Source organism: Poromitra crassiceps (assembly GCF_964638095.1).
Source record: "Poromitra crassiceps genome assembly, chromosome: 3".
NCBI lineage: Eukaryota > Metazoa > Chordata > Actinopteri > Beryciformes > Melamphaidae > Poromitra > Poromitra crassiceps.
In genome coordinates this window covers 144167-166548 of record NC_139625.1, presented here as the reverse complement: position 1 = coordinate 166548, position 22382 = coordinate 144167, and the positions used below count along the sequence as shown (strand labels likewise).

Below are 22382 nucleotides of genomic sequence, written 5' to 3'. Positions count from 1 at the left end.
ACATGTCATGTGCATACTTTAGACGTGCTTAAACATTTTAAATTCTGCATATTTGACATACAGGTGCAAATAGCATATTCCTTATTGAACATACAATTAAACATTAGACATACGTAATGGTAGCAGCTACAGTACGGTACAGTACGGCTACTACACTATTTGTGTATGTTAAGGAGTCGCGTGGCCTGCGGGAAGAAACTGTTCCTCAAGCGATTTGTGCGTGCTTTTGGAACCCTGTATCTTCTCCCTGAGGGTAACAGGGAGAACAGGCTGTTGTGGGGATGGTTTGTGTCTTTGATGATCTTCAGGGACCTCCTGTTAGCGTTTGCTGAAGCCAAATATACTGGGTCTGTGTTAGTACTGGATGAGCTTGGCTGTGGATCAACCAGTGATGTAGTGGAGGGTAGACGCAGGTAGACGGCGTCTACTTACTTATTTTTCAGACGGATTTGCGTCTACTCACTTCTAAATCTCCTTTGATACGCATCCATTCAAGTTTTTTTCTCTTTTCTGCCTAAGTCTCTGCCGGGCAGATTGAGATTCCACCAGGAAACGTTGCATTACGACCGCGAGATGAGGCGGACGCAGCCTGTCTAGTGAACGCCTGTGTCCACCAGAGGCGTCCCTGAATCGGCTCTCCGCTCGGCCTGTGTATTTTTCGCTTCTCTCAAGAGTTGCGTCAAGCAGCACACAGCAGATCGAGCTGGGCAGGAATTCATGAGAATAATCAAATAAAACATCCTGTCGATTTTCGAAATAAAACCTGTTACTGTATGTCAAGAGAGAAACAGTCACACATTCTATAATAATGCATCCCTCAATTGAATGCTTCCATTATTATGGCAGCTACTTTTGTTCAAATTAACTTAGTGAGTTGGTTTGAAATTTGTGTATCAAATTAATTCAGAAATGTTCAGGTTATGGTAGCCTAATTGTTCTCATTGTTACATTGTCGCCTATAATTCAATCAAATGTTGTTGTTTTTTTTTTTTTTACTTATTTTTTATTACAGCAATTCAGACACAGTAACATAGACAGCAAATAAGTTAAACAGTGATGGGCACATTAATCATCCACTTTAGTTTCGTACAATTTGAGGATGATATGTTACGTTCTTCTCATCAGTACATACATGGATTACACAATGATGTCCATCTCATAAAATAAAAAAGAAAGAAAAAAAATAAAAAAATAAAAATAAAAGACCAAAACAGACAAATGCCAAAATGAAAATAAAAATACAAAACAAAACAAAACAGACAAAACCCTGACCGAGGTGAGGTATGATATTATCTTATTACCTTAATAGCATCATCATGGGACCCCATCTTTTAGTAAATGTGTGGTTTTGAAGTCTCAGTGAGTATGTTATTTGCTCCATTTTATACACATCCCCTAATTTTTGTAACCAGAAATTATAAGTAGGAGGGTCAGGCTTTAACCAGTTCAAAGTAATACATTTCACTGCTACTGTAAACAAGATTTGAAGAAGATAGTTCTGATTTCTTCCTTCTATCCCATCTATTGTCATCCCTAACATAGCAAGTCTTGGGTCTTGTGGGATGTCAAGATGCATTATTTCTCCGACAGATTGAAATATGTCATTCCAGTAATTTTTCAATTTTGAGCATGACCAGAATGTATGTAGATAGTTGCCCACCTGTGCCCCACAATTTCTCCAGCAGTTACTAGATATGGCTGGATTTATCTTAGCTGTTATATGTGGTGTCCTAAAGAACCTGATTATAGTCTTCCACCGGAATTCTCTCCAAGAGTTTAAGCATGTGGTGTGCTTCCGAACATACATTCTTCCACATATCTGTCGGTATTTCCTGTTCTAGTTCAGTCTCCCATTTTTCTTTTATACTAATAGAATTATTTGAATCCATGCTCAGAAACACCTGATACAGTCTAGAAATAATCTTACATAACACATTCTCAGTCTGCACCTTTATCCAGAATCTATCTATTTCGCTAAGATTTCTTATTTTACACAGATCTTTGTGTTTAGTTAAGAAGCTTCTCAGCTGTAAGTAGAAATAAAAGTCAGTCCTTTGTAAGTTAAATTCTGTTTGTATTTGTTCGAAGGACTTCAGGTTATCTTCACAAAATAGCTGGTATATATGAAGCAGGCCGTAATCTTTCCACTTTTTAAGTCCCGTATCCAATCGGTTAGGGATAAAGTTGTTGATCAAACCTATGTTTGATAAAGGTGAGACTGACTTGGGCAAATTAAAGAATCTCTGTATTTCCCCCCATACATTCATAGTCATTTTAGTCCATTCACTCATCCTAATTTCTTTAGCTGGGACATCTAAAAATGGTAGATTTGAAAGAGTCTCTTGGCAAAGATGTTTCTCAATGTTCAGCCATCGTGTCTCTGTACGTTCACTAATCCATGCTGTCATTGGTTTCAACTGAGCTGCCCAAAAGTAGTACTTTAGATTTGGCAGGGAAAGTCCACCATCAGATTTGGGAAGTTGTAATATTTTAAATCTAATGCGCGGTCTTTTCCCCTGCCAAATAAATCTTGAAATCAGCCGATCTAATAAATCAAAAGTAATTATTGAAATCTTAATAGGTAACATTTGAAATAAATAAAGCAATCTAGGTAAAACATTCATACGTACACTCTCCATTCGTCCTATAAGAGATATGGGGAGGGGCGTCCATCGTTCCAAGTCATTCTTAATACCTTTAATTATTTTGTCATAGTTGGCACTATATAATTGCTGCAGGGAATGAGGAACATGGATTCCGAGATATTTAATCCCTCCTGTGGGCCATTTAAACCCACTCTGAGATTTAACAAGGTGGGGAATTCTATATCCAATGTCCATGGCTTCAGTTTTTTCCACATTTATAGTATAACCTGAATAAAAAGCAAATGTATCTATGATCTTTTTTAAGTGAGGTATAGTTGTCGTGGGATGTGACAAATATAGTAGGACATCGTCTGCATATAACGAGAGTTTATGCTCCTCCTCTCCGACCGTGATACCCTTTATATTTATATCATCTCTAATTAACTGGGCAAGGGGTTCAATGCAAATCGCAAACAATAAAGGCGAGAGCGCGCAGCCTTGTCTGCAACCTTGTTCTAAATTGAAAGCCTCTGATCTGCACCCATTAACTCTAACTGATGCTTGTGGGTTTGAGTATAGTGTTTTAATCCATTTGAGGAAGCTAGGTCCAAAATTTAATCGTGATAATGTCTGAAATAAAAATTGCCAGGATATGCGATCAAACGCCTTCTGTGCATCTAAGGAGAGAAGCATGGCTTCCTCTCCTCCTGTTTGAGCATGAGTCATAATATTAAGGAGCCTTCTAATGTTATCACCATAGTAACGGCCATTTATAAACCCGGTCTGATCAGGGTGTATCACTTGAGTTATAATTTTGTTTACCCGTCTAGAGAGAGTTGTTGTTAAGATTCAGAGGTCACAGTTCAATAATGAAATGGGTCTGTATGACTGGCACTCAGTAGGGTCCTTACCCTCCTTGTGTATAACGACTATTGTTGCATCCCTCCAGGAGGGAGCCAAAGAGCCAGATTCCAGACAGCAATGATAGGCTTGTATCAGTAGGGGGGACACCATATCCTTAAACATTTTAAAAAATTCATTAATAAAGCCATCAGGCCCTGGACTTTTATTATTCTTAAGTGTTAATATTACTTCCTCAATTTCCGTTGCCCCGATTGGTTTGTCTAATTCTTTAGCCATTGTATCTGTTAACTCTGTCAATTTTATTTCTTGTAAGAAGGAGTTCAACGCTCCTGTATCAGTACACATATCTGAATTCTTATACAAAGTTTTATAAAACTGTGCAAAGGATTCTGCAATCTCGTTTGGTTTTGTTAGAAAGGAGCGAGGATTTTTAGATTTTAATTTTTGAACTATATTTACCGCTTGTTGTTTTCTTAACTGGAATGCCAGTAATCTACTTGCTCTACTTCCCTGTTCATAATACCTTTGTTTAGCGAATCTCAATTGTCTTTCAATTTTTTCTGTCAGTAATATGTCTAATTCCCTTCGCGCTATTCTAAGAGCAGTCAGGATATTCGGGGATGAATTATTTTTATGTTGTTGTTCCAAATTAGTTATTTCATTTTCCAATTCGAGTCGTTTTGCTTCGTTTCTCTTCTTTTTTGCACTTGCAAAGGATATGATGCGCCCCCTAAGGTACGCCTTGGCACAGTCCCATATAATCAGTGGGGAGACCTCTGGAGTTACATTCAGTTCAAGGTACGTTTTTAATTCAGTTCTAACATATTTTACAAACTCACGGTCGTTAAGAAGAGAAGCATTCAGTCTCCACTGTCTAGAAGTAGATTTTTGTCCCAAATCCCACGACAACACTAATGGTGAATGATCAGAAAGCGTTATTGGCAATATATTAATATTACTTATTCTATATAATTCCGATTTTGGGGCAAAAAAATAATCGATACGCGAGTAAGATGAGTGCCTGTTCGAATAAAATGTAAAATCTCTGCCGTTTGGGAATTTATGTCTCCATACGTCTATTATTCCTGTCTCCCTACAGCAATCACTAAGCATCCCATTCATCCTAGGAGGGGGGGTTGAGGGAACTGGTTGTCTATCCTTTACCTGTGACATTACACAGTTAAAATCTCCCCCCATTAACAGAAGCCCCACACTTTTCTCTAATATTACAGTAAATATCGTTTTAATGAATCTTGGATCGTCTTCGTTTGGGGCGTAGATGTTTAGCAGCGAGACCTCCACTCCATCTATGTTCCCATTTACCAATATATATCTTCCCTCTGTATCTCTATGCATTGAAGTGACCATGAAATTAATTGTTCTATGTATTAGAATTGCAACCCCCCTTCTTCTCCCCGACGCATGTGATGAATAAAACACCTTATCTGCCCATGACTTCTTTAATTTCCCATGTTCTAGGTCTGACAAATGAGTTTCTTGCAGGAATGCTATTTGACATCCCAAATGCTTCAGTTGTTGTAATATTTTCTTTTTCTTTATAGGGCTCTTTAGCCCTTTCACATTATAACTTATTACCTTAAGTAACCCCATTTCTCAGCATGTTCATGTAGAGTGCTCTGTGCAGGGTTTTGGACAAAAAAAGCAAAATTAATTAACATCACAAAGACAAAAACAAAAAACTGTGTCATCATTAGCGCAATATTGAATAACATAACAATAACATAACCAAAGTAGGTGTTGTATGGACTTCCCATTTTGAACTTAGTTGAATCTTTCCAATGAATCTCTAATTCCAAAAAGGAACAGTAATCTATTACTTCCTATAGTAGGAATATCCGGGAAAACCACACGGGGGTCCCGGGCCTAAGCTGTCAGATGTGGGGGGTGGGGGGGGGGGTTAGACAATGACAATAAAAGGAAAATCAAAAAGTAAATAAAACTGGTAATTGACAGCTGTGCGAACTACTTCCTAACTGTGTTCGCATTAACATGATGCATCCTAGGTACTGCAATGCTCACCCCATCCTCATCGGCTATGCATCTTCCCCACCTTATGATAGAAGAGAAAGTTATAATAGCAGCAATAGAGCAGAAAAAGTTTTTTTTTTTTTTTTGTATTTTATAGCCTGCATCTGATTCCAGTATCAATAATCCTGTTGCACATAAATATACCATTGGATTACTGGCTCATAGCATCTTAGTTTATAGAGTCTTTTCTAGAGCTATACTATAGGCTACATTGCCCATTGTCATGCGGCATTAATACCGAATATATTTCCAGCTACTCAGATTTCTGTCATTCATGAGGGCCCTTATTCTATTCGATAATCAGCAGGATATAAGAATGATATTTTATGGGTGCCTGTACATGTATACACTCATACATTCTTATGGGGGACCAATAGAATTATTTTACAAACCCACACATACATACACACCCTCACCCACGTCCACCCATCCACCTACACACACACACCCACACCCACACACGTACACTCACACCCACGCACAAAAAACAAACAAATGAACTAACAAGAAACAGAAAAAAACTGTTGGAAAAATAAACACACAAAGGATAAACAAATTCAAAACAATATACAAAAGAAAATGAAGAAGGCCTCGCATTGGTCTCTTAGTGTATCACTCTGTCCTTCTCAGTCCAGTTCGTTTATTGACTTTAGCAGTGTATAGCCTACCATGGTTTATCAAATAGGCCAACTCACCGACAACTCATACTATAGGCTACATTGCCCCTTGTCATGCGGCATTAATACCGAATATATTTCTAACTACTTAGATTTCTGTCATTCATGCGGGCCCTTATTCTATTCGATAATCAGCAGGATATAAGAATGATATTTTATGCGTGCCTGTACATGTGTACACTCATACATTCTTATGGGGGACAAATAGAATTATTTTACAAACCCATACATACATCCACACCCTCACCCACGTCTACTCATCCACACACACACACACACACACACACACGCCCACTCACACGCACACTCACACACACGCACAAAAAACAAACAAATGAACTAAAAGGAAACAGAGAAAAACTGTTGGAAAAATAAACAAACACACACAGGATAAACAAATTCAAAACAATATACAAAAGAAAACGAGAAAGAAAAAAAAAAAAAAAAAAGCCTTGCATTGGTCTCCTAGTGTATCACTCTGTCCTTCTCAGTCCAGTTCGTTTATTGACTTTAGCAGTGTATAGCCTACCATGGTTTATCAAATAGGCCAACTCACCGACAACTCATATTTCTGCTCACTGCGTATTCACCTTTATTCAATCATCCTCTGGTCTGTGCAGCTCCTTCAAGTCTGTGATCATACTCTGATTCATCCACGGTGTCCTGCGTCGGTTTTTCCCACCTGCCGTTTGCCATCCGAGGCTGTGAAGTTCTTTTTCCAGTCTTTCTTCCTCTGAGATTGATGTTGAGATTCCCAGTGGTAGCAGTGCTTCAGCAGCTTCCCATGCCGAGTTGTATGTTTTTATGCCGTCTTGCAGGTGTACTTTCAACACCGCTGGATAAGGAGTTTGGAACTTGATGTTTCTCTCCTTTAGCTGTTTTTTGATCTCGCTGTATTCTCGTCTCCTTCTCTGTAGGGCTGGCGAGTAGTCGTGGTCCATCAAAATCCTCTTCCCTCTGAACTGTAGGTCTTTTAATTTCCATGCCTTTGTGATCACCTGTTGTTTCGTCTGGAAGCGGAGAAACTTCAGGATAAATGATCTTGGCGGCGCGTTCGGGTCTGTTGGTTTCTGCTGTATGGAGCGGTGTGCTCTTTCTAAGTTGAGGGGGAGATCCTCTGCGAATTGAAGAATGTTTCTAAGAAAATTCTCGATCCATTGCACTGTATCTCCTGTTTCTGAATCCTCCATGACCCCGTACAGCCGCAAATTGTTCCTTCTCGTGTGGTTTTCCAAACCCTCACATCTCTCCTCCAGCATTTTATCACGTCGTAGCAGGTAGCCTATTAGTCTGTCGGAGCGCAGGCCTCTATCTTCCACTGTGCAGACATGATTTTCAGCCTCTGTCATTCTTGTTGTTAAGCCTCCAACCGCTTGTTCCACTGTAGCTATGGCATTTGTCATCTTATCTAGCTTTTCATTGTTTTCATTTCTGAACGTTCTCAGTTCAGACAGGATAGTTGCTAGGCTGTCCTCAGTTGTCTCAGGCATTTCCGCGTTTACAACGGTGTCCTCGCGGCCAGCCTTCTTCTGCGGGAAGTAGGGAGAGATCTCGCTGTTTTTTACCTCTTTCGTCGTCGCAGATCTTAAATTGAACTCCTTCCTGAAGCCTTTGTTCATATTAGTAAAGATTCTAGTATTTTGAGTGATCTTGAATCATCTTATGTGGAGGATGCCGGTGGATTTTAGCCGGGGATGGTCAGGAGCTTTACCTAGGGTGCAGCCATTAGGTGGGCGTGTCCATTCATCAAATGTTGTTTTTGTAGACACCAATAATGACTGCCCAGCAAATGTAGTTTAAACTAATATATATGCCTATATATATATATATATATATACAGTATATATACATAATGTATGTACAGTATATATACATGTGTATGAATATATATAATATGTATGTATGTATGTATATATATTACAGTAAATTACAGTCTACCCACTTCTATAGGTACCACTACACCAGGGGTCTTCAATTACTTTTCACCAAGGGCCACATTTTGCTGAGGGCCGGGGGCTGGGGGCAAAAAGTTTTGAGCATTTGAAGGCAGGTTTAGAGGAATAACTAATTTTAAATTAACAGTTGTGATGTCATTATTCAGTCTCAACCACCAATTTGGTCACCACCTTGCTCTCCCTGCAGGGCTTGAAATTAACTTTTTTGACCACCTGCCAATATGGCTGCTATATTTCAAAGTTACCAGCCAATTAGAATTTCCACCAGCCAAAATGTTTTTCTTGAAATAAACAAGAATATGAGTGGGTTAATTTAAGCATAAGTATCAGTAAGTGTGGCCAGCGATTCTCAAAGACTGTTAAGAACAAAAAGGCACTATTGAAGCTAAATAAAACCAAACCATCCAAAATCAACGAGTTAATTATTTAAATTTTTACTTCAATGTAGAACAGTAATTTCTTACACATGAGATTACTTTTAGCCTTTTAATCATAAAGATTATTGAAAGATATTCCATATTCCAGACTGAAATGTTATAACAGAAATGGAGTATTGGCCAGAATGACATGAACATTTGGACACTTATTCAGCGCGTATCTTGCATGTTGCATTCAGGTGCACTGTAATTCTTTTTCCTTTTATTTTTCTTTTGCAATTCCAGCGCGGGCCACACATCCGGCCCGCGGGCCGCCAATTGAAGAGCCCTGCACTACACCACTGGGATCAACTTAATCTGTGTACTGACTCTGGCTGATTTATTTTTTATTTTTTTTATTTAACCTTTATTTAAACAGGTAAAAACACGTTGAGACCGAGGTCTCGTTTTCAAGTGTGACCTGTAAGATCTGAGAAGGCTGATGATCCAGCATCTCCTTTACTGACACACCTAAGCATATAGAACCCGTAAATTATAGAACAACATAATAATAATAATGGCTTTAATTTATAGCAGTGCTCCACACCGCCCTGTCCCACCTGGAGGGGAAGGACACCTATGTAAGAATGCTGTTCGTGGACTACAGCTCAGCATTCAACACCATAGTACCCTCCAGGCTGGTACGCAAGCTCAAGGATCTGGGACTAAACACAGCAATGTGCGACTGGATCCTGGATTTCCTGACAGACCGCCACCAGGTGGTGAGGGTGGGCAACCTCACCTCCTCACCACTGACCATCAGCATAGGAGCGCCCCAGGGGTGCGTCTCCAGCCCCTTCTGGTATGACCTCTACACCCACGACTGCGTGGCGACTCAAACTTCGAACACCATCGTGAAGTTTGCAGACGACACAGCAGTCGTGGGGCTGATCTCGGGGGGCGACGAGACGGCCTACAGAGAGGAGGTGGGGGCCCTGGAACAATGGTGCCAGGACAACCACCTCTCTCTGAACGTCTCCAAGACCAAGGAGGTCATTGTAGACTACAGGAGGAGGGGGGGGGTGCACACCTCCCAATCACCATCAACGGCACAGTGGTGGAAAGGGTGGACAGCTTCAAGTACCTGGGAGTCAACATCCACCAGGACCTGACTTGGGCCGGTCACACCGCCACTGTTGCCAACAGCGACTACACGGACTCGGGCGCCTGAAGAAATTTGGGCTAAGGACAGAAATCCTTAGGGACTTCTACAGAGGCACCATTGAAAGCCTGCTGACTGGCTGCTTCACCACCTGGTACGGGAACTGTACCACCATGGACCGCAGGGCGCTACGGAGAGTGAGACGCGCGGCCCAGCACGTAACAGGATGTGAGTTGCCAGAACTGCATGAACTGTATAACCAGCGGTGCCTCAGGAGGTCCCTGAAGATCATCAAAGACACAAACCATCCCCACAACAGCCTGTCCTCCCTGTTACCCCGCAGGGAGGAGATACAGGGTTCCAAAAGCACGCACAAATCGCTTGAGGAACAGTTTCTTCCCGCAGGCCACGAGACTCCTTAAGATACACAAATAGTGTAGTAGCCGTACTGTACCGTACTGTAGCTGCTACCATTACGTATGTCTAATGTTTAATTGTATGTTTAATAAGGTATATGCTATTTGCTATTTGCTATTTGCACCTGTATGTCAAATACGTCAAATTTAAGATGTAGATCGCACGTCTAAAGTATGCACATGACATGTGCACCTAAGTGCACCTATATGCACTGTCTCTGACTTGTCTTATGTTGTAAACGGAGTCCACAGCACAATAATTTCACACGTGATACTTGTACCATGGAGTGACAATAAAAATCTTGAATCTTGAAATGTGTGTGTTACTGCCATAAATGTTTTTCAGCTTTCATGCTGTTATATGGACGGACGTATGCTTATCCCTTTTCGGCTCTCTCTCCTGCATCTCCGCTGCGGGGCTGCATGCGTATTACGCAGCGTAATGAGAGCCGCGATGAGTGATGCTGCTCTATTTGAAGTTGTATTTCGTTCCACCAGTACACATTTTATTAATCAGCTATTTTTTATTTGTTTCTATTAATATACTTTATATACATTGAATCCCACCAATTTAGTCCATCATTTTCCCCTTGGCACACATAAAGACACATGCTTCCGTCACTGTCTGCTTAATGGCAAGAGGGACTTCAGCTGTAGGCTACTCGTGACAAAACCAAACATTGAATTTTCAACAGTTAACTTTTGCAGTAGCTAGGGCTAGGTTACTGGCTATTACTAGGAGGTGAGGCAGTTAAGTTGATCTGGGTAGTAACATTATAGGCCGACAGTATGCCCCGTGTCTCACTCTCTCTCCCCGACGAGGGAAGTGGAGAGGGCTATTGCGGTGCTATTAAACGTAGCCTAATAGTTGGAAAAGATCAACATTTACTTTTTATTTTCTCCTACCTTTTCTCCCTTCCCTTTCTACAGTTGAAAATCAACGTGGCATTCCGAGGAGACAGGAGTGTGTGCAGGCGCGAGGTGTTGGAGAGTGACATCTTTGCCATGCGTAAATGTATCCAAGCAAGGATTTCCTGCACTGCGCGCGGAGAATACTGTCTGCGCTCAGGTGTACGCCTGGCGTAGTGTTTTCTTTTTGCACTAAGACCAGCTATTTGGTGGCGTTAAAATTGAGAGTACCCAAGGCCCCTTTTTCTAACACATTGCGCTCGAATGCCTATTTTGGAACGGGCAATGCCCAAACCTCTGTTTGCGCTCGGAACATAGCGACAGTATCTTTGCCAGAGCGCAAAATGACACTTGCGAGAGACAGATGATAGGCTAGAGTCCCACGGACACGCCTGGGCCACGCCTACACCTGTTTCTGCGCTTAGATCCCAGCGCAAAACTGGACGGTGGAGGCAGACGATAGCTTAAGATGCAGGGAAGATGGCAATAAGAAGCGCGCAAACGGCAGCGCAAACAATAGTGCCGTACGAAGATAGGGCCCTTAATGTTGTCTTGTTTATTATTGTCAATGCATTTTTGGGCCTTGTTATTGTTTGTGTTTTCCTGTTATTGTGTCTTTTTTGTGCACCACCACCAAATGTGAATATAGCTAATTTCCTCTCTGAGAATATCTATCTATCTATCCGTCTATATCTATCTGTCTGTCTACCATCCATCCATCCATTCCATCCATCCATCAGGCGTGCAATGATCCAGTCTTTTTTTTCTGCCTGGTCTCCACAAGTTGCTAAATGCTAGTGTTATTTTGCAGCTAGCTAGGTTAGCAAAACACTGACAGACTAGAGAGATATGCATTAGCCTACAAACTGCGTTACGCATCAACTTAACGCTACGTTGCAGAAGTCACAACAACAAACCATTGACAACAGTGGTGACTGAGTGAGTGAACACGTTTCGCCTACCTGACCGCTGTTTGTCTTTGTCTTTTTATTTTTTTTATTGCCAGAGGGATAAATCTGCTTCATCTTTCATGCAGTCAGTCAGCAAACTTGGCATGTAGTAGCTACTGTTTACATTGACGCACGCTAAACACTTGAGGGGAGGCGGAGGGAAGCTAATGTGGCCGAAAGAGTCTTGAATGTAAGAGGTAAGAGTTGACACATTTGCTTTTGACAGTGCCGCTTTTGGCCAATGGGACAACAGCACAGAACCATAGCAGCCAATCAGAGGTGTCTCCTCCAGGCCAAAATGGCAGGATTGCTGTGCACTGGTGTTGCAATGGATCGATTAGTTGTCACTTCTGATCAATGCAAGTTCCTTTGCTCAATTATTATTATTATTTTGCGGGGCCTTTACAGTGTTGGGGCCTTACAGAAGCTGCGTAGTGAGCGTATAGGGTGGACCGGCACTGCTCATGGTTTCTGACATGCATACTGTTTTAGGGAATAATAAACAGAGCAATTACAAGAGGGTTTCCAGGCTATAGCGGGGCCCAGGTTGTGGAGGGCTTTGAAGGTGAGGATGAGTAGTTTGAAGTTATTATTATTATTATTAGTCATTCTTTGATGAGGAGCCAATGGAGGGAGTGGAGGATGGGTGTTCGTGAGCAGGCTGGCGGCTGAGTTCTGAACCATCTGGAGTCTGTGGAGGGATCGGGAGCTGATGCCGGTGAGGAGGGAGTTGCAATAGTCTAGGCGGGAGGAGATGACAGATTCAGCAGCAGGGGGGAGAGGCAGTATCTGATTTTGGCTATGTTGCGGAGATGGAAGAATGAGGTCTTGACGAAGGAGCTGACATGGGGGGAGGGTGGGGTCAACGATGAAACCAAGGTTATGGTCCAGATGGTTGCAGCATCGATGTGTGATGGGTCCGGTATTGGCAAGTGTGGCTTTGGTTCTGATGAGTTCTGCTTTGTTGCTATTGGGACGGCATTAGCTCGGGAGGTAGAGCAGGTCGGCCAATGACTCAAGGGTTGGCGGTTCGAATCCCGCTCCCTCCCAGCTGTTGTCGTTGTGTCCTTGGGCAAGACACTTAACCCTCATTGCCTCGTATGAATGGGTATGAATGTCTATGAATGTTGGTGGTGGTCGGAGGGGCCGTAGGCACGAAATGGCTGCCACGCTTCCGGCAGTCTTCCCCAGGGCAGCTGTGGCTACATCACCCGTAGCTTACCACCACTGGTACGAATGGTGTGAATGAATAATGATTCCTGTGAAGCGCTTTGGGTGTCTAGAAAAGCGCTATATAAATCCAATCATTATTATTATTATTATTATTAGTATTATTGAGTTTGAGGAAGTTGTGAGTCATTCAGGTTTTTAGTGCAGATATACAGGTTTGTTTGTTTTTTTTTTTTTTTTTTTCACCTTTATTTATACAGGGATATCTCTTGAGAGCAAGCTCTCATTTTCAAGAGAGCCCTGGTACAGAGGAACACATACACAAAGTTTCAAGTTACAGACAGACAATCAAAACAACATTAAGAATAGGTGAAAAACCCACTTTCAAGTAAAACAAGAGCACCCATTATGTGGGAGACCTTCTAAAAGAGTTTTAAAGGAAACAAGAGGGATCAATGCTTCTATTTTCAGAGTGTCCTGAAGTCTATTCCAACTGTTGGGGGCATAGAAAGCAAAAGCACTCTTTCCTTGTTCAGTCCTCACACGTGGGATAGATAGTCTAATACAGGACTGTGAGCGAGTTTGATAACCTCCACTGTTATGAATGAGAAGTGAGGACAAATATGCCGGGAGTTTCCCAATTAAAGCTTTGTAAATAAATAAAAGACAGTGTTTTTCTCTACGAGCCATTAGGGAGGACCAGCCCACCTTTTCGTACAAAGTACAATGGTGTGTAAGAAAAGCCTCGCCTGTGATAAAACGCAGAGCACTGTGATAAACAGCATCGAGGGACTTCAAAATGGAAGATGAGGCATGCATGTATACAACATCACCATAATCAAAAACCGACATTATTAATGATTGTACAACAGTTTTTCTGGCACTGAATGAAAAGCAAGATTTGTTCCTATATAAAAAGCCGATCTTCCTCCTCAGTTTCTTTGTGAGATGTTCAATATGAGTCTGGAAGGAGAGTCTGGTGTCTAACCAGATACCAAGGTACTTATAAGAATTTACTGATTCAATTTGCTCGCCTTGGAGCGTGTGCATACTAAGATTGACATTGGTGCAAAAAGATCTCGTGAACATCATCCACTTTGTTTTAGAAGAGTTTAAGACTAACTTGAGGTCAGATAGAGACCGTTGAAATGAGTCAAAAGCCATCTGAAGTGTTGAAACGGCCTGAGCTGGGGTCGCTCCGAAACAGTATAAAATAGTATCGTCCGCGTAATAATGGACATTGCAAAGTCCAGCGGGAGAAAAAATGTTATTAATATACAGTGTAAATAAAATAGGCCCAGAAATTGATCCTTGGGGCACGCCTTTACCGTTGGACAGTGAGTCGGACCTAACACCATCGGCTACCACTACCTGCTTCCTCTCGGTCAGGTAGCTGGAGAACCACCTGACCGAGAGTTCGTCCAGACCTGTGGCGGACAGTTTATCTAGTAAGATCGCATGGTCTACTGTGTCGAACGCTTTGGAAAGATCAACAAAGAGAGCTGCACAGTGCTGTCGGCTATCTAGACCATTCAGAATGTTATTTAAAACAAGGGATGTGGCCGTGACAGTGCTATGTCCCGGTCTAAAACCTGATTGATGGGACTGGAGAATATTGTGCGTGTCTAAAAATGTCCGAAGCTGTACGTTTGCTAATGATTCAAGCACTTTAGCCAGACAGCATAGTTTTGAGATGGGCCTATAGTTATTCAGCTCGCTCCGGTCACCTCCTTTGAAGAGGGGGGAAATCTGAGCTGACTTCCATACAGATGGAATCTCGCTGGTAGTGAATGTTAAATTAAATATGTGGGCAATTGGTGCTGCGATCAGGTCAGCGCTAAGGCGTAAGAGGAACGGTGTAATGCCGTCCTCGCCCGTGGACTTCTTAGTGTTCAGCTTTGCCAGAGCCTCGCGGACTTCATAATGCCTCACCGGCCTGAATGAGAAACGTTCACCTGCAAGGGGGGGGTGGAGAGGTCCTCGACCGCTGGGTCGTAAACATGGTCCGAGGGGGCCGTGTTGGTAGTGAGCCTATCAAATAAAAATCCTGCAGAGACAAAGTGGTGGTTAAAAGTGTTACACATCTGCAGTTTATCTAAAATTATCTCACCCGCAGCATTAATCTGGGGGGGGAGAGCAGACGTGGGTGCGGAGCTGAGAGATTTGACAGTTTTCCAGAAATCTGATGAGTTGCTAAAAGAGGTTAAATAGTAATCAGCTTTGGCTTTTCTGATTATACCAATAGTTTTATTTCTCGTATTTCTAAAATGAAGCCAGTCTGCGGGCTTGCCGGTCAGTTTGGCTTTCGCCCAGGCAGAGTCTCTGAGACGCAGGGCAGATTTGACGTCCACTGTGAACCAGGGGGTAGAACGGTTCTTTACTCTCAGCTTCTTATAGGGGGCATGTTTGTCTGCTATCAAATTAAAAACATGAGAAAAGTAATCTAAAGCTGACTCAGGGTCAGGGATTAAACATAATCTCTCCAAATCAGAGTAAAAAAGGTCATATAAAAAGCCCTGATCAGAAAATGTTTTAAAATTTCGTTTTTTAATAAACTTACCATTTGATTTAAAAGTCTTGGTCAATCTGACACAAGCTATGGGGCAGTGGTCACTAATTCCCTGGGCAAAGACCCCTCCCTGAGGGTACTTATCTGGTCTGTTTGTAAGGATGATGTCTATGAGAGTGGATTTAGCTGGATTGTTTACATTTGGCCTAGTAGGGTGTTGAATGAGCTGAGATAAGTCTAGTTCTGAGCATAAGTGTTTCAGATTGACGGATGAATCAGTTAACCAATCGGCGTTCAGGTCCCCCAGTATTATTAATTCCCCCGCTGTAAATTTGGAGAGAATCACCCCGAGGTCTTCCAGGGCTGAATTCGGCGCCGAAGGTGGGCGATAAACACCGGCCACTACAAGGTGGACATCGCCTCCTATACAGATATCTAAAATAATACATTCAAAACATTTCGGGACAGAGGAAGCAGTTAAAACTACAGTAGCTAAATGATCTCTCACAAAAATCACTATTCCCCCTCCCTTTGCCTTCCTGTCAATTCTAAAAAGGTTAAATCCACTTATCGAGATGTCTGAGTCAGGGATTCTACCAGAAAGCCATGACTCAGAGATAACAAGAATGTCTGGGGCAGCGTCGTTAATTAACACATTAATAAAGTCCAGTTTGGGCAACAGACTCCTGACATTCAGGTGCAAGAACTTCAAACCACCAGCAGTTTGGAGCTCTTGTGGGGAAATCAGATTAACAGGGATAGGGCTAATAGAGGGGACACAAGGGGCAAGGTCGATAGGGACACTTTTTAGATTGCCCTTTATAGCCCCCCTCGGCCTTGAGTTGCAGCGAGAAAGTCGCATCCCATAAACATTTAAAACAACTATTTTAAAATGATCTGGGATCCGGGGCTCTGAGCTCAGAGAGTTCCCCATTTTATAAGAGACCTGTGCAGAGGGGCGGGGCTCTGGGCTCAGAGAGTTCCCCATTTTATAAGAGACCTGTGCAGAGGGGCGGGGCTCTGGGCTCAGAGAGTTCCCCATTTTATAAGAGACCTGTGCAGAGGGGCGGGGCTCTGGGCTCAGAGAGTTCCCCATTTTATAAGAGACCTGTGCAGAGGGGTGAACCTTAATATCGAGCAGAGTTGAGTCATAAACAGTGTGATCAACAATGGACAGAACAGGCATAACATTAGAGAAAACAGGCAAATCATAATTCAACAGTAGCCCAAGCCCAGGTTGGGAGGTGGAATGAGTGGGATTGTAGGTCTGGGGGGCTGGGAGGCTTGGACTTGGGACACATCATAGTGGAGGTACCCAGTATAGTGAGTCCAGAACATGCTGCATATTTAAAGAGAGCAGTCTGGCTCCCTCCCTATTAAGGTGGAGACCATCTTTGTTGAACAGGTTACGCCTATTACAAAATAACAAAAAGTTGTCGATGTAGGGGACATTATTGTAGGTACAAAATCCTTTCAACCAAAGGTGCAACTGTCGAAGGCGACTGAATTTTAAGTCTCCCCTATGTGTACAAGGCAGTGGACCAGATATAATGAAATCCTTGCCTGTCCGGGCAAGGCTATCAAAGAGCTTCACGAAGTCTAATTTTAGCAGCTCAGAGGCACTAGCTTGAGTATCATTAGATCCAACATGTAACACCAAATAATCAACACGAGTGAAGTCAGACAAAATGTGAGGAAGAATATAGTCAATGTCTGCTGTTTTTGCACCAGGATGACATCTGACTTGGCAGTTATATATTTCAACGTTTCTGACAATTGAGTCTCCAATTATGAGGGCATCACATACCTGAATGGATGGATGTGAACTGGAGACTGAGGGCGGGGTGAGAAACTTGGGGATTATAACTGGACCGGGTGAGGAAGCAACAGGATGCTTTGGTGGGAGGGGGGGCTGAGGTGGAGGGGGGGATTCGGTGGGGTGAACCGGTTTCGTGGGCGACAAGTGAGATGTTGAGCGGCCCGAGGGGGCGGGGGTGAACGTAAAAGTAGCCTGCCGGATGAGGGGTGATTGTTTTGGGGGAAAGTGGAGAGGAGGGAGCCTGGGAGCCTGGATGAGGGGGGGGGGGCGGGGCGACCCAGGATCCTGTGACGTTAGGGCCGAAAACCTGTTTGAGGTGGAGAGCTGGATGGCTTCCTGAGGAGGGAGGCGAGAGATGGGATTGCCTCCATGTCGGCCGCGGCCAACAGATGACCACGGAACCTCGGTCGGGGCAGGGGTAGAGCAGATCGGGACCATAGACCTGTCACCCTTGGTGGCCTGGTGATCTGCAAGGGAGGCTGCTCCTAGTGAAGAGAGCGTCGTCTCGTTGTTGAAGTCATCACAGCCAGTGATGATGGGACGGCCCACAGTGACCACCGAGTCAGGATCCAGCTGGTCAGCAGATGGAGAGGGGACCGGGACGCACCCTCTGAACAAGGAGTCCAGGAAATCCTCCTCAGATTTGAGCTGGTGGAGCACGGAGATTCTCTCCTCTAGCTGAGATATCCTTGCATCTTTTTGGTGGCAGTCCAGGCAGCAGGGTGGAGAGGTGATCGAAGGCATTGTGTGTGTGTGTGTGTGTGTGTGAGTATGTGTGTGTGTGAGTATGTGTGTGTGTGAGTATGTGTATGTATGCGTATGAGCGTGGGTGTGTGTGTTTGAGGGGGGGGGGGGGGGTAGATTGAGGGGGGGGGGGGGGGGGGGGTAGATTGTGAGTTTCTGGGGAAAAGAAACAGAAAACAGTGGCCAGTACGGGTGTCTTGTTGACAGCAAAACAATAGAGCAATATTAATGATGTGTGATAGCAAGACAGTGCTAGGGCTAGGCAGGAATTCAGGCAGGGATTGATCACTTACCGGCAGAGGCCCGTATAACCGGGCCTGCTGCGATGATATTGCTTCGGCAAGTGATCATGGATCCTCATCCAGGTCATGCAGTCCTCCCAGTTGGTGTTGTTTAGCTAGGCTGTGGCCTGGTGGAAAGCTGGGGTGTAGCCTGGAGGTAGCTAGGCTGTGGCCTGGTGGAAAGCTGGGCTGTAGCCTGGAGGTAGCTAGGCTGTGGCCTGGTGGAAAGCTGGGCTGTAGCCTGGAGGTAGCTAGGCTGTGGCCTGGTGGAAAGCTGGGCTGTAGCCTGGAGGTAGCTAGGCTGTGGCCTGGTGGAAAGCTGGGCTGTAGCCTGGAGGTAGCTAGGCTGTAGCCTAGAGGTGACTGGGCTCTAGCCTGTTGGAAGCTGGGCTGAGACCTGGTGGTGGCTAGGCTGTAGCCTGTGGGTAGCTGGGCAGTAGCTTGGTGGAAGCTGGGCTGGAACCTGGTGGTAGCAGGGCTGTAGCCTGGTAGTAGCTGGGCTAGCCGGGTGATGGCTAGGTAGCTGGGGCCACAGCCGAGGCAGTAGGCCGGAGTTTGGTAAATCCACCAGATATCAAATGCGGCAGACAGCATCCAACACTTTTGGATGAATTTCCATAAAGAATGTCAGATGGTGTTGAGTAGCACACTGAGATTAAAAACTAATAAGATTTAAAACTGGAGAAAAAAAAGTTAAAACAAGCTGGAGTGTCAGGAGCTCTCTCTGTGTGCTGTGCTCTCTCTCTATGAAAGTATGAGATGCAGGTATGTACTGCAATGTGAGTGAGCGGCGGGTTGTGAGTGCATTTGGAGATGATATAGATCTGGGTGTCGTCGGCATAACAATGAAAATCAAAGTTGAAAGTGCGGATGATGTGGCCTAGGGGGAGGTTATAGCAGATGAAGAGCAGGGGGCCGAGGACTGAGCCTTGGGGGACCCCTGCATAATGGAGGTGACCAGAGAGGGAGATAGGAGGTGAGCCAGTCCATTGTGGTGCCCTCAACACCCAGTTAATGGATCCTTTGAAGGAGGATGGAGTGACAAACGGTGTCAACGGCTGCGCTGAGATAGCACCAGGATGTTGAGGGCACCGGAGTCTGCGGAGGAGAGGAGGTCGTTGCGGGCTTTGGCCGGGGCCGTTTTGGTGCTGTGAAGTGGACGGAAGGCAGACTGGAGGGGTTGTGCGGCGACTATGCGGTCAAGGGCTTTGGAGAGGAAGGGCAGGTTAGAGATGGGCCAGTAGTTGGAGAGGTGGGCAGGGCAGGGTCAAGACTGGGATTTTTGAGAATGGGTGTGACTGTGGTGAGTTTGTAGACAGAGGGAACGTGACCGGTTGAAGAGGGCAGTGAGGTGGGGCATGATGGCCAGGGAGGCAGGCCTTGGTTAGAGTATAACCGGTGGTTGCCTTGGAGGTGGTAATGATGTCAGTCGGGGGAGTCGACAAGCGTGAAAGCAGTGAGACGGCAGGGGGGTAGGAGTGGAGGTGATGGTGGCAGAGGCAGTCAGTGAGCTGTTGATTTGGGAGATTTTGTTTTCAAAGAAATTAAGAAAGGAGTTACAGAGATCAGGGGATGTTGTTCGGGCGTTGGAGTAATTTGTTCTCTGTCGAGAAGAGGGTGCGGGAGTTCCTGTTGGTGTTGTTTAAATGGTAAATGGCCTGCATTTATATAACGCTTTTATCCAAAGCGCTTTACAATCAGTAGATAGTCTACATTCACCCATTCATACACCAATGGCGGCAGGCTGCCCCGCAGGGTGCCTACTAGGGCTGGGACGGATCACGGATAATCCGTGACCCGTACGGATCAGCCCCCACGGTTCGGCACACGGTTCGGAACGTCGTGGTCCGCGGACAACCCCCCCCCCCCCCCCCCCCTTCGTTTCATTTAACGTTTAACGTTAGTGTATGAGAACGCCTGCAGCGCAGCCAGACACAGACAGGCATCATCATGGCAAGCACAAGTGAGCTTCCTCATCCCTTCGCTGTAAAGTCTCTCTGAAGGCTGTGGCTAGTGGCTACTAAACACAGCAAACTTATTTCAACACCTCTGAAAAAGCACAGGAATGCGAGCAGCATGTTGCGCGCTGCACAAGATAGGAGAGCCACAACACGCACACACACACACACGCGCACACGTTTCACGAACACATTATCACCGACGGTGAAATGTTGCCATGGACACATAACAACAAAACAACACGTGGGGCCACCGAGTAGCATAACGTAGCATCAACGTTATGTTTCCAGACTCACCCGGTCTGGTCTGTACCCGTGTCAAGTGACTACGTTAGCAAGCAACAGGCAGGAAGTTAGGCGCAGTGCCACCTAAAACAAGTTGGAAGGAAGTTGGGTTGTTTTGCCTTCAGAGTAAAAGCATAAATTGTGTCATGAGAAAAAAATATTTTTTGAGCTGTGCAGGGCAACAAATGGTTAGAGAAGTATAATAGTATTAAAAATTCAAATCGAAAGTCTAATTTTGAGAGAAAAAATCTGATATAGCCTATATATTTTTTTTTTTTGCTGATCCGAAAAATCCGTGATCCGTGGCTCAAAATCCGTCACGCGATCCGATCCGTGGGTTTTCTGATCCGTCCCAGCCCTAGTGCCTACACACCATCGGGAGCAAGGAGGGTTAAGTGTCTTGCCCAAGGACACAACGACAGCAGCTGGGAGGGAGCGGGGATCGAACCGCCAACCCTTGCGTCATTGGCCGACCCGCTCTACCTCCTGAGCTAAAGCCGCCCCAGCTGTTTATTGATGGTAGAGAAGTGGGCGGATTTTGCAGGAGAGTGGGCAGATTTTGCAGCTTGGATTTTGCAGCTCTGTACACAGAAATGTATAAAAAACTGTTTAAACGTTTGCATATGTGTGCGATCATGTGCAAAATAAATAAGCATTGTTTGTCAGTGGTGTCCCTTTAATTATCAATTAATAATTAATAAATCATCTCTTCTTGTTTCTTCCAGACGAACGGGACCGGGCCGCAACTTTCTTATTGTGGTGACAGATGGCCAATCATACGACGACGTCAGAGGCCCCTCCCTGGCTGCACAGAAACAAGGTGTGTGTGTGTGTGGGGGGGGGGGGGGGTGAGTGCATGTGTGTGCATGTGCCTGTGTGTGTGGCGTTAAAGTCCACTATCTGACTCTTCTCCTTTCTCCTGTCGGCCAATCACCAGGCATCACCATGTACTCAGTGGGCGTGGCCTGGGCACCGCTGGATGACCTCAGAGTGATGTCATCGGAGCCGAAGGACAGCCACACCTTCTTCAGCCGAGAGTTCACCGGATTGGCTGACTTCGTTCAGCCACTCGTCAGAGGCATCTGCAGAGACTTCACCGAGGCCAACTAACACACACACACATACACAGACTCTAACACAAGAACACGCACGCGCACACACACACACACACACACACACACACTGTATTCCCATGCACACGCACGGGAGTTTTTTTTATGAAGGAGAAGTTAGGAATCACCTGTATCAATACTTGAGTGTTAACCATGGTAACACTTGTCCATCCTACATCAAAGTGGTTAGTGTTAGGTTAACCCTAAACCTCTCTATAGTGATCCAAAGGGTCACAAGGGGTCACAGAGTTAGTAATACAGTATTAGTTCACCCTGTCTGATGTTTATGTTGAAATCTTCATCTATTAGCATGTCAAAAAATACACAAGACAAAAAACTTTTTTCTACTTTTATTGAACCTTAAAGGGATAGTTCGGTTTGTTTGAAGTGGGGTCCTATCAGCTAGTTTGATACACTAACTTAATTAGGTACAGTGTTCTGGAGGCTGGGCGCATTGTGGAACGAGACCGCGCACTCAGCACAGCAGCCAAACCTGCCTTTTCTCTGTAAGTATGGGGGGTCAACAACTAAAATGTAATTTAGCCACCTAAAACAATGCCCACCTAAACAAATCGATATCC

The 22382-nt window shown here is 44.4% G+C and overlaps 1 protein-coding gene across 1 annotated transcript in view; it reads left to right on the top strand.

Annotated features, from left to right (window-relative positions):
• The window catches only part of coch (coagulation factor C homolog, cochlin (Limulus polyphemus)), a gene marked incomplete at both ends in the record, with an annotated part of 91489 nt that extends 69690 nt beyond the window's left edge, over positions 1-21799 (top strand). The window contains 2 exons of the mRNA XM_083634292.1: positions 21415-21509; positions 21627-21799. Coding sequence (XP_083490418.1) covers positions 21415-21509; positions 21627-21799 — 268 coding nt within the window. The remainder of the gene's footprint in view (positions 1-21414; positions 21510-21626) is intronic.
• Between the last annotated feature and the right edge of the window lie 583 nt (positions 21800-22382).